The 14,441-nt window shown below is 47.3% G+C and overlaps 1 protein-coding gene across 2 annotated transcripts in view; it reads right to left on the bottom strand.

Moving 5' to 3' along the window:
* Positions 1–14,441, bottom strand: part of TNIK (TRAF2 and NCK interacting kinase) — a 154,266-nt gene that overhangs the window by 64,412 nt on the left and 75,413 nt on the right. For both annotated transcript variants that reach the window (XM_021548188.3, XM_077785736.1), the window contains exons 3-4: positions 10,875–10,931; positions 6,515–6,640 (exon numbers count right to left, since the gene is read on the bottom strand). In XM_021548188.3, the coding sequence (XP_021403863.2) occupies positions 6,515–6,640; positions 10,875–10,931 (183 nt within the window). The remainder of the gene's footprint in view (positions 1–6,514; positions 6,641–10,874; positions 10,932–14,441) is intronic.

Raw genomic sequence — 14,441 nt, 5'->3', positions numbered from 1 at the left:
GAAGAGGAAGGGCTCACTATGCTGTGCATGGCAAACAAAATGCTTAAAAGAATATGGAAGAAATCCCATTAAAAGTACACAGTACATCCATTAATTTGCCAGATTATCTTAATGGAGCTGGCAGTTTGCTTGGTCCTCTACCCTGCCCTTGATTTCCACAGAGCAAAGATTAACTTCACACCAGGAGGGGAATAATACAGCCACCTGCTGATGTATCCCAAATCTGTAACTGTGAAACCTCCTGGAGATTAAATTAACAGAGAGAAAAAGAGAAAGTCACAGAAGGGGTGTTTCCAACTCAGTTTTTTAAGACATGCATAGTCCCATAACATCCACAGGGAAATATCCAGCACTGGCAGATCTCTGCCAGCACCAAGAGGCTCCAGACCCAAGGGGGCTGAGCACCATGAACACTTTGAAAGCTTTGCCATGAATTCTCTAAGAAAACCAGCAGCAGCAAGGTGACAAGGCTACCTGAGGATCCTTGTCCCTGATGGAGAGCTGATGACACCTCATTTGAACAGCCTCCATTCCCACGTTTAGGTGGCTGCTGTGTGCAGCACTGGGATCCCTTTTTGCTTCCATGGCTTCTCATGCTCCTCAGCAGGAAGGATGCTACAGAATTCCCAACCACAGCTCATACAGTGCAGCCTCCAAGGAGAGGAACCACAGATGGTGGCAGGCCAAGGAGACACCCAACAGGCCAGGTCAGACCTGACCCACAGCACTGATGTCCTGCTGGGTGATGGAGCCAAAGAACAATAAATGCACACTGGAGTGGGTACAGGAACATGACCAGGTCTCCTCAGAGCAGCTAAGGGCTTGTTCAGCCATGCAGAGAATGAATACTTACAGGCTATCTGTGTATATTGCCAACAATAAGGACAGGCAAGCACCAGAGAGGGAGAAGAACAATGCAGATACTACCATAAAATCAATTTATGAACATTGTTCCATGTTTAAGATGGAAACCAACAGTCTTCCAGGAGAAAAATTAAAAGCAGAAGTTCTTGCTCATTTTAGGGCAGAGTTTAATACACTCAGAAAATGCTTCAAAGGGCACTTGGATACTAAAATATTTTCTCACCAATCTCATAGCTCTGGGTGAGTGCTTGCACTCACACACTTGCATCATTACCAATTTTCTTAAGGGATGAAGTCATGATGAAGTAAGACAATAAACTGGAAACGGATATTGAATTTATATTAACCATAATTAAAATTATCATCAAGATGGGCTAAAGGTAAGATCATCTTCTGAAATTTAATTTGCAAGGACATTTATTGAAGTATTTTTAAATACAGTTCATTTAGCATTTGTTTAGCTCTTCATACCAGAGTGACAGCAAACTTCATAAGCAAGGCAAATTCAGAAGCTGCAATTGTAAATCTCTGTGTCCTGCTGTCTCATGAATTTTTTGTTTAAATAGCATTTTGAGTTTTCAGATCAACCACTACTTTCCTCAGTTTGGGAATGGCAAGACCTCTGTTCCAATCACTGCTGTGTATTACCTGGAAGAGCTCAAACCTGAGCATCTCCAGAACACCAACCCCAATTCATCTTGCAGTGAACTGCTCCAGCTTCTCCAGAGGAACTCCCCAAATCAAATCCTTTATTACACAAGACAAATCCTTCTGTGCTCCTATGCCTCAGCTCAGGAACAATTTGACTTCTCTGAAGTTACAGAAAACAAGCACACAACACCCTCAGGCTAAATGCTGCTGGAAATCAATCCTTCTGCTGTGTGTGTAAACAGAACTTGGGTGCAACATGGTCCCATATGCCCAGGCCACTCAAGTTTCTCATCCCACCCCTCAGCCTGGCTCCCATGCAGAGGAGACCCTCATGCCCCACGTCGTGGCACCTGGAGGCAGCGACGGAGCATCAGAAACACAGAGACCTTCCCTTGGTGGATCAGAGAAAAGCTGAAGCCCATTTCAGAAACAGAAATAGCAATCCAATGGGTGTTAAGCAGCAACTAAAACATTCAGCAGCGAGACAAGGCCAGGTTTTCATTGTTTCTGTTGGTGCTGGGGTGGGAGCAGGCTGACACTGCAGCTGCACGTCCAGGTGGGAGCACAGGGGCCAGCTCTGCTCTGCTCTCTCCTCTCCAACAGCAGCATCCAAGTGCTCTCACGTGAGTTCCTCAATAAATGACTTGCCTGCATCTCCCTGGATGTCAAGCCCAGCCAAGCAAGCCATGCCCCTTGGGGAGGCAGCAGGCAGCTGACACCATGGGTCTTGAGCAGGCTTATGTCTTTGGGTTAGGGATGGCAGCAAAAGGAGCTGGGCTCACAGTGCTGCAGTGTTTACAGCACTGACATTGCTTTGAAGAGCAGTGAGAGTTAAATAGTGCTGGATTCCTCTGCCAGACAGCAGAAGAAATCTGCTCTGGTAAACCTTAGCTCCTGGTCAGGGGCCAGAGGAGCAGCTCTGATCCTCTCACACTCCCCCAGGATATCAGACCTTGGAGAGAATAAAGAGAGATACAGCTCCATCAAAAACTGACCCCTCTCAAATGTTTCATGATCTAATTTCTGTAATGCAAAGAATCAGCAACTGCCCAAAAATATTTTTCAGGGTATACAAGCAGACTAAGAGCAATCCTGCTCAGAGCTGCACAGGTGCAACCCAGTGCTTTGACAGCTCATGCTCGATTTTCAATAGAGCCTTGCTGGCCCCATTTCTGCTCTCCAGATCCCTGGTGTGACTCTGTTCACATCACCCTAAAGCAATTCAAAGGGGCCCTAGAGCTCAACAGAGTGAAAAAACACATTGCAGCTACGCAATCACAACATTGCACAGCTGCAGCAGTGCCCTGACCGAGGGGCTGTTCCCACATCACCCTCATTCCTTTTTCCCCCCACGCTGGCCCAGATAATCTGCTGCAGAGGACACCCCAGAGGCCACCTCACCACGTGGGTATCTGGCAACCTGCCCATCAGCAATGTGTCCCCCTTGGTGACAGATGCAGCTGCGGGCAGGGTTGCCATGGCAGCCCATCCATCGAAGCCAGCGCCAGCCCTGGGGACCCCGCGGGCTCTGCCCTGCCCTGGGTGGGCTCTGCCAGCCTTTGCTCAGCCCCCACACTCTGCACAGCCCCTGTGCCCACTGCACATGCTGGGGGGGCTGCTCTGGCCATGGCCTCAGCTCACAGGGGACAGCAAGGGCAGATGACAAGTGCCCAGCTGAGTGACATCTCCATGACCCTGCACACGGGCACAGTGTATGGGGGTCACAGTGCCTGCAGCTTCCAGCAGTGCTCAGGGCAGGGCTCCTTTGGGATGGGGTCACCTCCCCCATCCAGCTCTCGCTTCTTAAGGAATGCCTCACCTCCCACCATTTAAGAAAAAACACCCACCCACCCCAAAATACCTCAACAAGCTCTCTGGGTTATGCACAGCCAGGTATCCCACAGCTTAGATTTGAGAAGAGCAAGGGGAATTGAGTGAGTTTAACTCTGAGAAGCAGCAGTTTATTGATTATCTGGATCCTCACATCCCCTGGGAATTTCCCCAGTTTCTGCAGGCCACCCTCACCCTGTCCCTTTGCACCAGAGCAGGACCCCCTCGCCTCAGCTAGAGAGATGCACAAACCCTCCCCAAGCACCCCAGAATGCAACACATTATCCAACACAAGAATAAACCTACCTCATATTTTTAAATTTCTTTTTAAATGTTTCATAAAGGTTGTGCCTATGACATTTGCTTCCTTTTTTTTTGCCTATCATAGCAGATTTGTGATGCATCTGCTATAGCACCCTCTGCACAGCTCCCTAATTTCTGAAAACAGGGTTTTTTAGTCAGCTGCTGTGGAATGGAGCAGCAGCACTGACAATACTTCATGTGGGAAGCCTGCCACGTTTCTGAGAGATCTTAATCTCCACTGAAAGAGTTCCCTATTTTTTATTTCCGTATCAGCCTCCCGAGTGTCGATAAAAAGAATTACTTGGGCATTATCAGAAACAGTTTTATTTCAACAAAGAGCCAATGAAAAATAAACAAGCCTTTATCTGTGAGGCAAGACTGATAGAGTTCACACAAGTCCTAATTCAATCAGATCCTGAAACAGCAGCTATTTAACACAGTGGCACCAGCACACCTCTCCTCCAGGGCTGGGGAGCTTTCCCAGGAATACCTCCACCAGTCCCAACACTGGGCATTGACTTAAAAACTCCCTCACACCCCAGTGCAAGAAAAGCAGCTTTTGACAAAATCTTTTTCACTAATACATGAGAAAGGCCCCAAATTGAGAGGAGCGGCAGTGGTCTGGTCGATAATTCAGATTATCTAATCTGCCTTTTCCAGGGGCCAAGAACAAGCAGCATAGCTGGATTGTGACCATCTTGTCCCTTTGCATGACTGGGTGATTCACCAGGGAAAACCCAGGAAAAGCCCTGACCTGGGGCATGTGAAGGTGATACAGCACCTACAGCCTCCTCTGCTGTGTCACAGTGATGGGGATCGATGAAGAATCACAGAATATCCTGAGTAGGAAGGGATCCCACAAGGATCATCGAATCCAACTCCTCATCCTGAACAGGAAAACCCCAAGAATTCCACCCTGTGCCTGAGAGCTTTGTCCAAACACTTTCTGAATTCTGTCAGACTTGGTGCTGTGACCACTTCCCTGAGGAGTTTATTCCAGTGCCCAGCCACCCACTGGGTGCACAACCCTTTCCTCAAACCCACCTTAAACCTCCCCTGACACAGCTCCACACCACCACTCTTCAGGACATGCCTCTTAATCCAAGAAGCTTTTCTTTTTGAAAGTTTGGACTGTTCTTTTATTAACACTTGTGCATACCAAGAGCTCTTTGTACTAGAGCTGGAGGAAAGAAACAAAACCAAACCCTCTTGCCTGGTCAGAGCACACAAATCCCAGACCCAACCAGTGTAAAGGCACTGAGCAGAGCCCAGCCCCAGGGAGGTCTCCTCTCAATACTGGGGGGCTTGGCACAGAGTTGGTGGGATTTTTTTCCCCTCCAGGCACTCCTGCAGCATAAGGAAGAACATTGTGGGTTGTTTTAATATTTCACTTAAAAAAAAAAAATTATAAACCAGCCAAAGCCAAATGGCATTTCATGGTGTGCAAGAGCATTTCTCAGCCTGACAGCTTTTGCCTCACTGAATCCCAGGCCAGCTGCAAAGAACATAGTTTTTAAGAGTTTCCACCAAAGATAACCTGGACACCCAGGCTAGGAACATGCCTGGAATCCAAGCCCCCAAGTCTTCCCAATAATTCAGTGTATCAGAAAGTCTTGGGGAACAAACTGGCACAGAAGTCTATCAGCTGTAGTTTTCTCCTGGGAGGAACCTCCTCCAAATCCCTCGACTTCCACTGGATACTCTGGCATGTGGATGCAGGGGCAAACAGCTAAAGTCACCAAACATTTTGCTAAAATAAAGCTTCTGTGGTACAGAAAGTAGAGGGAAGAGTGTGCTGCTGCTCTTCAGCATCTCCATGGTCCCCCAAGAGAACCATGGATATTTGTCACCCTTGAAAAATTAGGCTGCAGCAACCTCGCTCAAGCACAAAAAAGCTTTGAAAACCACACATGGGTAAGGCAGAATTTACTGGATTTACAAGACTGTGAGGAAATAAAGACTTTCTCAACCACAGGACAACATCCAGGTCGTTGTACTGATGGCAACTCCAATGGAGCCTTCACTCCAAGAGACCTCTAAGGAAAGCAGGGTCCTACACTGCTGCTCTGATGGCCAGAGGCTCTGCAGGCTGCTGCTCCAGAGACCCCAACCAGCACAGCCAAGCTCAGAACACAGCACAACAACTTGAATTAATTTTACAGCAATGACCTGAACCCTGACTCGCTGTGCCACTGCCCTGCCTGGCCCCTTGAGCACCAGCTGCTGCCAAAGGGAGTGGGCTCTGATGCTCAGTCTCTCCCCAGGGATAAAGCAGATTTAAACTCCATCCTCCCTGCTCTGGGAATGCTGAATTAATAACCAAGAAGGCCCTGACAAGGGAAGCAGCAGGAAGAGGCAGATGAGGATTTTTGGGGACACAAAGCAGCTCGGTGCCCTTCAGCAAAGTCAGGAGTTTCCACCAAAGTGGCTGAGCAGCCACAGATCCCCCTGACCTCCCCTCACTGTCCCCCTCCTCTTCATCTCCCTGCACAGGCTCCATGAAATGTAAAGCAGAGAGGCACCACCAAGAGCTGGCAGGGATCACCCCCAGCCTCCATCTTCCCAGAGATTTCCCAGCTCTCTCCAAATGCGAGAAGATGGAATGATTTCCAACTGAATGTTGTAATAAAGACATTGCTAATGACACTTCAGAATAAAAACTAGTTTACCATCAGCCTGCAAAGATTTTATGGCAAAATGGAGACGTGTTTTGCAGAGCAGCAAGAGCCTGATCAAAGCCATGACTTTGAAAAAGATGAATGCAAAATAAGGGGTTCTGTGTAAGCTGGGTGCTGGTAAGAGGACAATTCAGAGTAAAAAATCTCTGTCAAATCCCAGTTATTTTAAAGAAAAGAAAGCAACTTACCCAGAGCTGATCATCCATTCCTGGTGGGTTCTTTTTAATAAAAGCACCATAGTATGTAGCAATATTTCGGTGATGAGAATACTTTTTTAGCATGTTAATTTCTTGTTTGATCTCTTCCTCTTCATCCTGGTATGAGGTGAAAAGAAAAGGAAGACAAAAGCAGAGGCATTAAGAAACTGCACCTCACAGGATCCGAGCTGCCTTTGCACATGGGTGAACTTCCAAGCACCCCATTCCTGACTGACCTCTCAGGTTTTTTGCACCATATTTTACAGCCACTTTGCAGCAGATCCTGGGAGCCTGAGAGCTGCACTGCAGACTCATGTTGCTCTAAGGCTCAACCATACCCGTGTTACCCCAGTGATCCATCAACACACCCTCCCAGACACACCAGAGGCCCAAGAAGGTGTTTTTCTACAAACCACTGCATGGCAGAAGTGCTCCTGTGCTCCCAGCTCTCTGGCACATCTCTCCTGCCCACCCTGGAAGCAGCACAAGACACCAGGAGTTGCTGCTGGTGGGGTGGCACCACATGGGGAGCAGGCAGGCACTGCCTGTCCACAAACTCCATCAGAACAACCCAGTCCTGGTGGCAAGCACCATTCTCATGGGCTGTCCCAGCCCCTCTCTGTCCCATCTGCAAAGTGGTTTTAGCTGAAGCAACAGAGGCAGAGAAGCCACACCAACACCTGTTTTGACGTCCCACCTCTTTGTTCTCACACCCATCAAAGGTGTCCTGGTTTTATTTTAAGCTGACTGAATTCCAGCCCCCTGTATTTCCACAGGAAGCACTTTGCACCTTGATGTCAATGAGCTTTATTATAAAGGAAGGCTGTTTGCTCTTTATTCTCCTGTACTCCCCTCGTGTCCCTCACCTGCCTCTCCTGACCTCAGTTTTACAAATGGACAAAGGACAAGGCACCCACAGAGCAGCAGAGCTGCAGGAGCAGCTTTTCCTGAGGAGCAGTGTCCCCTGGCCAGGTGTCACACAACACGGACAGAAACACATCTTTCTTCCCAAAATACCATTCAGGGAAGAACAGCAAAAGTGAAGACAAGAAGAACAAGTACAAGAAATATCTGGATGGAGCTTGCATAAACAACCTCCAGTTTTATTTTTTATAAGAACATGGAGGGTATAAGCACCAAAGAGGAGGTGGAACAGGCTCAAACACTACAAAGGAAACCAGGGGACGGTTCTGGAAGAACCTTTATCACCTCTGTTCAGGCAGTCAACACAACTTTCCTTGATTTGATTTGTCCAGAAAACCAGGGCATATAACATGAAGGTTATCAGGGATGATTTTATTAATTGAAGCCCTTTGCAACAACAACTAAAAAGCAGCTGGATGCTCAACACTGCTGGGAGCAGGAAGGAGCACCCAGCACAAAATCCCTCCAGCTCTCTGAGCACCCAGCCAGCTTTTCAGTCATCCCTCCATACATGCCTGGCTCTCTAGGAAAAAATGGAGGCAAGCCAGAGGGACACTTGGTCTGAAGTTTTATTTTGACTCCATCTTCAAGCTGAAGAACTCAAAATGGGTAGAAAAACCCTCCAAAGCATAAGATCTGTGGATGGCACCAGAGGACATGTCTGCATGGACAGGCTCAGGGGCTCCAGCACAAACTCCTGCTCCAAGCAGGACTACTGAGAATGATCATCCCCAGCAAATCCAGAGAGGTAAGGAAGAAAACGGAATCATCACAGCAAACTGCTGCAACTACTCCAATCCCAAACCCAACAAAAGCCACAGGCCAAGCTTTGCTGGTTCACTTTGCCTCCATCGACTGGTCCTGTTACATCCATCGCTGGATGTAGGTCATGCAGCACACAGCAGGACCAGCCCATGGAAAACGAATCTGAACTCTTAATTCAGAGAGAGCAGCTGCCCAAACTGATGAAGTGCTGCAATTTGAGGACCTCTATTCTGCAATCTTTCCTAACAGATAATTAGTAAGAGCAGAGATGGGTTAAACGAAGCATCATTGTCAGAAGCCTGCTGGGGTTTAGCACGAAGCACGTGGTCAGGATGAAATACTGTCTGGAAGCTCACTGAACACAGAATCATCATGGTTTGGGGGTTGGAAGAGACCTTAAAGATCACCTGGTTCCACCCTCCACCATGGCCAGGGACACCTTCCACTAGACCAGGCTGCTCAGAGCCTCATCCAGCTTGGGCTTTACACTCCAAAAGCTGCAGGTGGCTGTGGCTGGGATGAGCCCACTAATTCTGTTCTCTGCAGACTTCTGAAAGCCACACTGTCATCAGGGACATGCTGGAAAAACAGGTGGGATGGAAGGTCAGGACCAAATGAGCAGTGGCAGCTCTGAAACTGTGTGTGAGGAGGAGGCCAGGGACTGAGTCTGGGTTTTAAGCAGCAGCATTTGCACTAAGCCTGGAGCAGGTGCCAAGCGTGGCTGTAGGCACAATGCAGGGACCAGCTTTAGAAATTCCTCCAGAAGCAATGCCCAAAACCATTCCTTCAGGCTCTAGAAGTGCCTTCAGCACCCAGAGCTGTGAAGCCCAGACAGCCTTTATCAGAGCACAGTCAGCATTGCCTGCACTGTGGTCACTGCCCATCCTGCCCGAGCCTGCTCCTGCCCTGAACGAGCCTTCCCTGCCTAAAAGGAGCCTAAGGGGAAAATAACTAAATATCCAAAACCCACATCCCACAACAAATATCTGATTTACACCCTGTACATTCAGACATGAGGCCCAGCTTTACAAGGTGAAGTCTTAGATCAGGGATATCTACTTAAAGATGTGCATGAAATTATTATTGGGCAGTATGAGATTTCAGGTACTTTTCTGAAATATATTTCCTTGGAAGTATTTTAGAACAACTTAATTAAGTGTGGATTCCAAACTGTGTTTGGCCTCAGAGTAATATTTTGATTTCTCAGCTAAAATTCATTCTAACATCAGATTTCATCCCATGGGAATTTCACTGCTATTTATGCCATGGGTTTATGCTTGGTGGGTTTGCCTATTCCCTTGGAGCCTGCTTCCCACGAGAATGAGATAAATGGCATTTGCAGATACTACAAGTAAACAGGAACAAATCTCATCCATGTTTACAGACTAATTTCCACACACCAATTCACCTGTTAGCACCAAAAAAAAACCTGGATGAAGATCCCGTAACTATTAATACCACACCACAGCATCTAAGGTATTTCAAAACAGATTCCCAAGGCCAGCTGACTGCTTTCACAGAGAGTAATTTCTGTATGTGCTGAGCTCCTGAAAGCTACTAAAACATTAACTCAAAAATTAAGGTGGCTAGATTGTGATTGAGTCCTAGTTTTGAAATGTGTTATTCTAGTAAAAAAAAAAGACAAAACAAAGATACAGCACAACAAAACATATTTGTACTCCCAAGCTTGGCATTGTTTCCAGTGCAGGGACTTTGGGAGGGATAGTACTTCAGAAAAAGCATCTTCATGCCACACTCCTAAATACACCTCTGTTTTTAGATCATAGCAACTCATTTTTTCTTACGTGACAACTGGGAAATGGTGAAACCATCCTTTCCCCTCAGTTTTGTTATTAATTCAATGATTTGTAAATTCTTGGTTCTCAGTCTGACACAAAGTTTCAAAAGAGCCACCTTTGAGACCACGGTGGTGTGAATTCTTTCCTTTTTATCAGTAGAATGCACAGGAATTATTCTACTTGCCTCGTGAAGTTATTCATTACAATAATTGCAACATATTTTTGGTGAACAAAAGCTCTTCAGTGAAAATCATGGATGCAGAGAAACAGAAACGAGTTATGAATACACGATCCTGTTGCTACTTTTGACAAGGTCACGTACAATAGGACAAGAGGGAATGGCTTCAAACTGACAGGGGGCAGGGTTAAATGGGATATTGGGAAGAAATTCTTCCCTGTGAGGGTGGTGTGGCTGGCACAGTTTGCCCAGAGAAGCTGTGACTGCCCCATCCCTGGAAGCGTCCAAGGCCAGGTTGGATGGGGCTTAGAGCGGCCTGGGACAATGGAAGGTGTCCCATGGTAGGGATTGGAACTGGATGATCTTTAAGGTCCCTTCCAACCCAAATCCATTCTATGATTTTCTTCAGAATTTAGGAAGGTATTTGAAAGAGCCAATGCTGGAACCGGATGCTGCTTTGTTTCAGCATGAAGTACTTAATCTCCAAAACACTTCCAGATGTATTTTTTTCTCACATATTTATTAAAACTAAAACCTCTTAATGGCATGTGTCACATTAAGACAAAGGCAATTTACATCCCAGGAACATCAGTCTTCCACCCACCCCCACACATTATCACACCCCATCCCCTTTCCTCTCTTATCTGTAATTTAAGGATGCAGGAGGAGGAGGAGGATACATTACCCCGGTGACGTCCATAACCTTAATAGCAGCAAGCTGGCCTGTTTTAACATGACGACCCTGCAAAAGAAAAGGGAGAAATTTGTTTTTGGTAATGTTTTCCTCACAGTGAACAATATCCTTAAACAATCTCCTCGCCCTGGCAGCATCCACACATTATTAGTTGTTTTTTTCAAGAGCATCTTCACAGCAGCCATGATGAGAAAGCAATTCCCTCCCCTTCCTCCTGCCACTACAATTAATTAGTACAGGGCCTTCAGTGCTGTATTTTCCTGGCAAACAAGTGCTGGAAATACCCTTTAATGCTCAGCCATGCACAAAAACCAGCTTGAGGCCTCTCCTGAGCACAGAGCATGACTCGGCTGGAAATGGGCTGCTGGAGCTGAGATGATGGGAATGTGCTGGCTGGGGTACCCACACTGCCTTCAGCCCAGCCAGGTCCCCCCCCTGCTCTCATGGACCTGGGCACACACCAGGGACCCCTGGCCTGCAGGGCACCATCTTCACTCTGGCCAGTAATTTATTTATTTTCAGAAAGACTCGGTTAGCATGCTAGAGAGGTTTTTACAGTTTTCAGCAACTGAAAAAAAAAAATCAGCAAATCATTGCAATGAACTGTTTGTTGCACAGTGCTCGACTACATTAATCCTAATGGGAAAATGCCTGGGAGAGATGGTGAAAATATAAAAGAGCTCCAAGTATTTATGAGGTCTTAAACCAACACAACTGCTATCAAGCAAGTCAATTCCCAGCCTTTCCTCCTTTCCTGAGAAATGGCTCACACAACTTCATATCCAAAATGCTCATATCACATCATTCCCACCCCCAACTGCAGGACATGTGCTCTGCTTCCAAACCAGGCAGCCTGAGGAAAAGAGGTTTTTCCTCCAGGAAAGCCAGCAAATGCTGATCCTAACAGGAGAGCTGGGAGGCAAAAGGAAGCATCCCTATTTCCCACTTTATATCCCTATTTACTATGGGAGCTGCCCAAGGCCCCATCTTGTGAGATATGGTGTGGAAGACACAAAGATAATGGCAGCTCCTGCCCTGCAGCACTGATAATTAACACACCAAGGACAGAAACAGCAGCAGAGGCAAAGAGGGGTCAAAGCTGCAGCAGCAGAAACAGGGAAAAATAGAAGCTTTTCCTAAATTGCAGGCTCCTCCTGCCCCCACAGCAGTGTGTGTGTTGATGAGCGGGGGTTTGTGTCAGGTCTCCCAGCCCTCCTGCAGACTGGAGATGGTCTTTCACACCATCTCAGCCCAAGAACCCTAAATTACCAGACATGGGAACCTCTCCCTGGTCCCTCAGGTTTCCAGGCACGGCGCTGGGAAGCAAACCCACGCGCCGGCTGTGGAGCAAGGCAGCATCATCCTCTCCAAATTTATGACTTCACCAGGAAGCCAATTCACCCACCAGGGCTCCTCGCTCATTTATTAACACAATTTATATGTCCTGAGCAAGCCCATGTTTTAGCAGCAGAAAAAGAGCTTTACTTTAAAGAATGTGCAACATAAAAAGTTATAAAACCACAGCCCAGCAGCCCCAGGCTGTGGCTGAAGCATCCCCTGGATGTGGCCGTCGGGAAGGAGGGGCACGTCGCTAGACACCATCTATTTAGACAGCATGATCTGCAGAAACAAATCCTCCTCTTCCTAAATTGGTCCTTGTTGGCTTGCTCAGGAAGTCCCCACATGTACTGACACTTTAATTAAAGCCCACAGAGCACCACCAGGGTAAACACTTGGACCATGGCATGCCCCATCTCCTGTGAGCTGGAGGAGGAGGAGGGAGAAGCAAGCTGGGGCATTCCAAACCATGGATTTAGGAGTTATACCTGCCTTCATGTGATGCATCACCACCTGATTTTGTATTTTAAGGAAATGCCCCAGCTTTGCCATGGTGAAGTGCTCCTGCTTCCCTCAGTACCAGCCAGGGGGAAAGGGATCCCTATGTGGCCACAGCATCCTTCTCCCAGGAATCTGCTGCCTCCTTGTACACCTCCCAAATATTTACAGACAATGGTAACAACTTAATATCGTGTAAGCATTTACCAAAACAAAATAAACCACTTGGAAACATATGTTAATGTAAGCCATGAGGGGCACTTAGTCACGCAAAAATCAGGCGGAGTAGAACCAGTAAGTGTTCACCCTGGGATATTGTAGCAAAGGTTTGCTTTTTCTACAGTTTGTTCACAGTAATGGATTGTAGAGCTTCACCCTGGCAGATGAAGCCATCCGGGGAAAACAGGCATCTCCTCACCAGTCAACAATCCCTTTTAATTCAACCTACTGCCCAGCACTGAGACTAGCTGTGAAACCTTCATAAATAGGCTAGAAAACCCAGTTGATTACCTTACTGCAGATGTCCTTGAATTTGCAATAAAGATACAGACAGGCTGGAGGAAGACACCAAGAACTGGAAGTGAGAGATGCAACAGAGGAAATAAATCAACATCCAACCTGTACCTATTAAAAGATGCCATGGGAGCAATAAACCCCTCTCACAGCATCAGCACCTTGGCCACGCAGATTCCAGTGCCTGTGCCCAAAGCCTGGAAGCAAGTCCAGAAGCACCCATGCCCCTGCAGTCTCTCCAAATTATCAGCTGGATCAGGAAGTGGAACCACCATTGCCAAAGCCAAGGCAAGCTGAAACTGGGAATTAATTAATGTCAAGTGTTAAATTGTCCAGTGTTCATTTGTGCTGCTCTAAGAAAGCTAAAATAGAGGACTGGGGTGTCAATATAAGAAAAGCACCAAAAAGCTCTGTTGTGATGCTTTTACTTCCTGTGTGTCCTCCAACCCCCAAAACTTGTTGCTTTTTCCTTTAAACCACCACCTCAACAGTGTCTTTTTCCTTTAAACCATCACACACCATCAGCCACCATCCATCCAAAAACCACCTTAAGACTGAGCCCTACTCCTGCTCCTCTGCTCAACTTTGCCTCCTCAACACCAAAGATGTGGCTCAGAACAGGCAAGAAGTGTTGTGATTCAAAGAAAATCCCCACTTTGTCAAAAGTCCTCCATTTTGGTGCCCCCATGGGCATGCTGGAAAGGATACATCTGCTTGGTGGTGGCTGGTGGGTGGTGAGCTGCTTCTCTGCTCGTAGAGAAGAGCCAGAGGTGCACAGGAACCAGGATCACTGCCCAAGACCAACCTTCCACCACATCCCACCACCACCCCCGTCCTGCTGCAGGGCTCCAACTCCTGCACAGCACTACCTTTGCTTTGGATGCAACCATGGGTTTTCCCAATGTTCCCTCCTCACTCACGTGGGATGGCGACTGAACCTCCAGAAACACAAGGAGAGGAAGGGAAGAGGTCTCCAGAAGGAATTTGGTTGCCCCATGCTGGCTGTTCACAGTCAGCACTGCAAGGCTTGCAGCAGCACTGCCAGCACCAGCTGGGGTACAGCTCCCAGAGGCCCAAACACACCAACATCCTCCAGCATCTCTTTCCCAAGGCAGGTTCTGCCTCTGGCTCTTCAACTCCGTGAATTCAGCACAGTTACACTGATGGCTACAATGGCATAAAACATACAGAGGAAAACTGAGCTACTAA

Source organism: Lonchura striata, chromosome 10 (genome assembly GCF_046129695.1).
Source record: "Lonchura striata isolate bLonStr1 chromosome 10, bLonStr1.mat, whole genome shotgun sequence".
NCBI lineage: Eukaryota > Metazoa > Chordata > Aves > Passeriformes > Estrildidae > Lonchura > Lonchura striata.
Note: the sequence above shows the minus strand (reverse complement) of the source record. Positions and strands in the feature narration are given on the sequence as shown.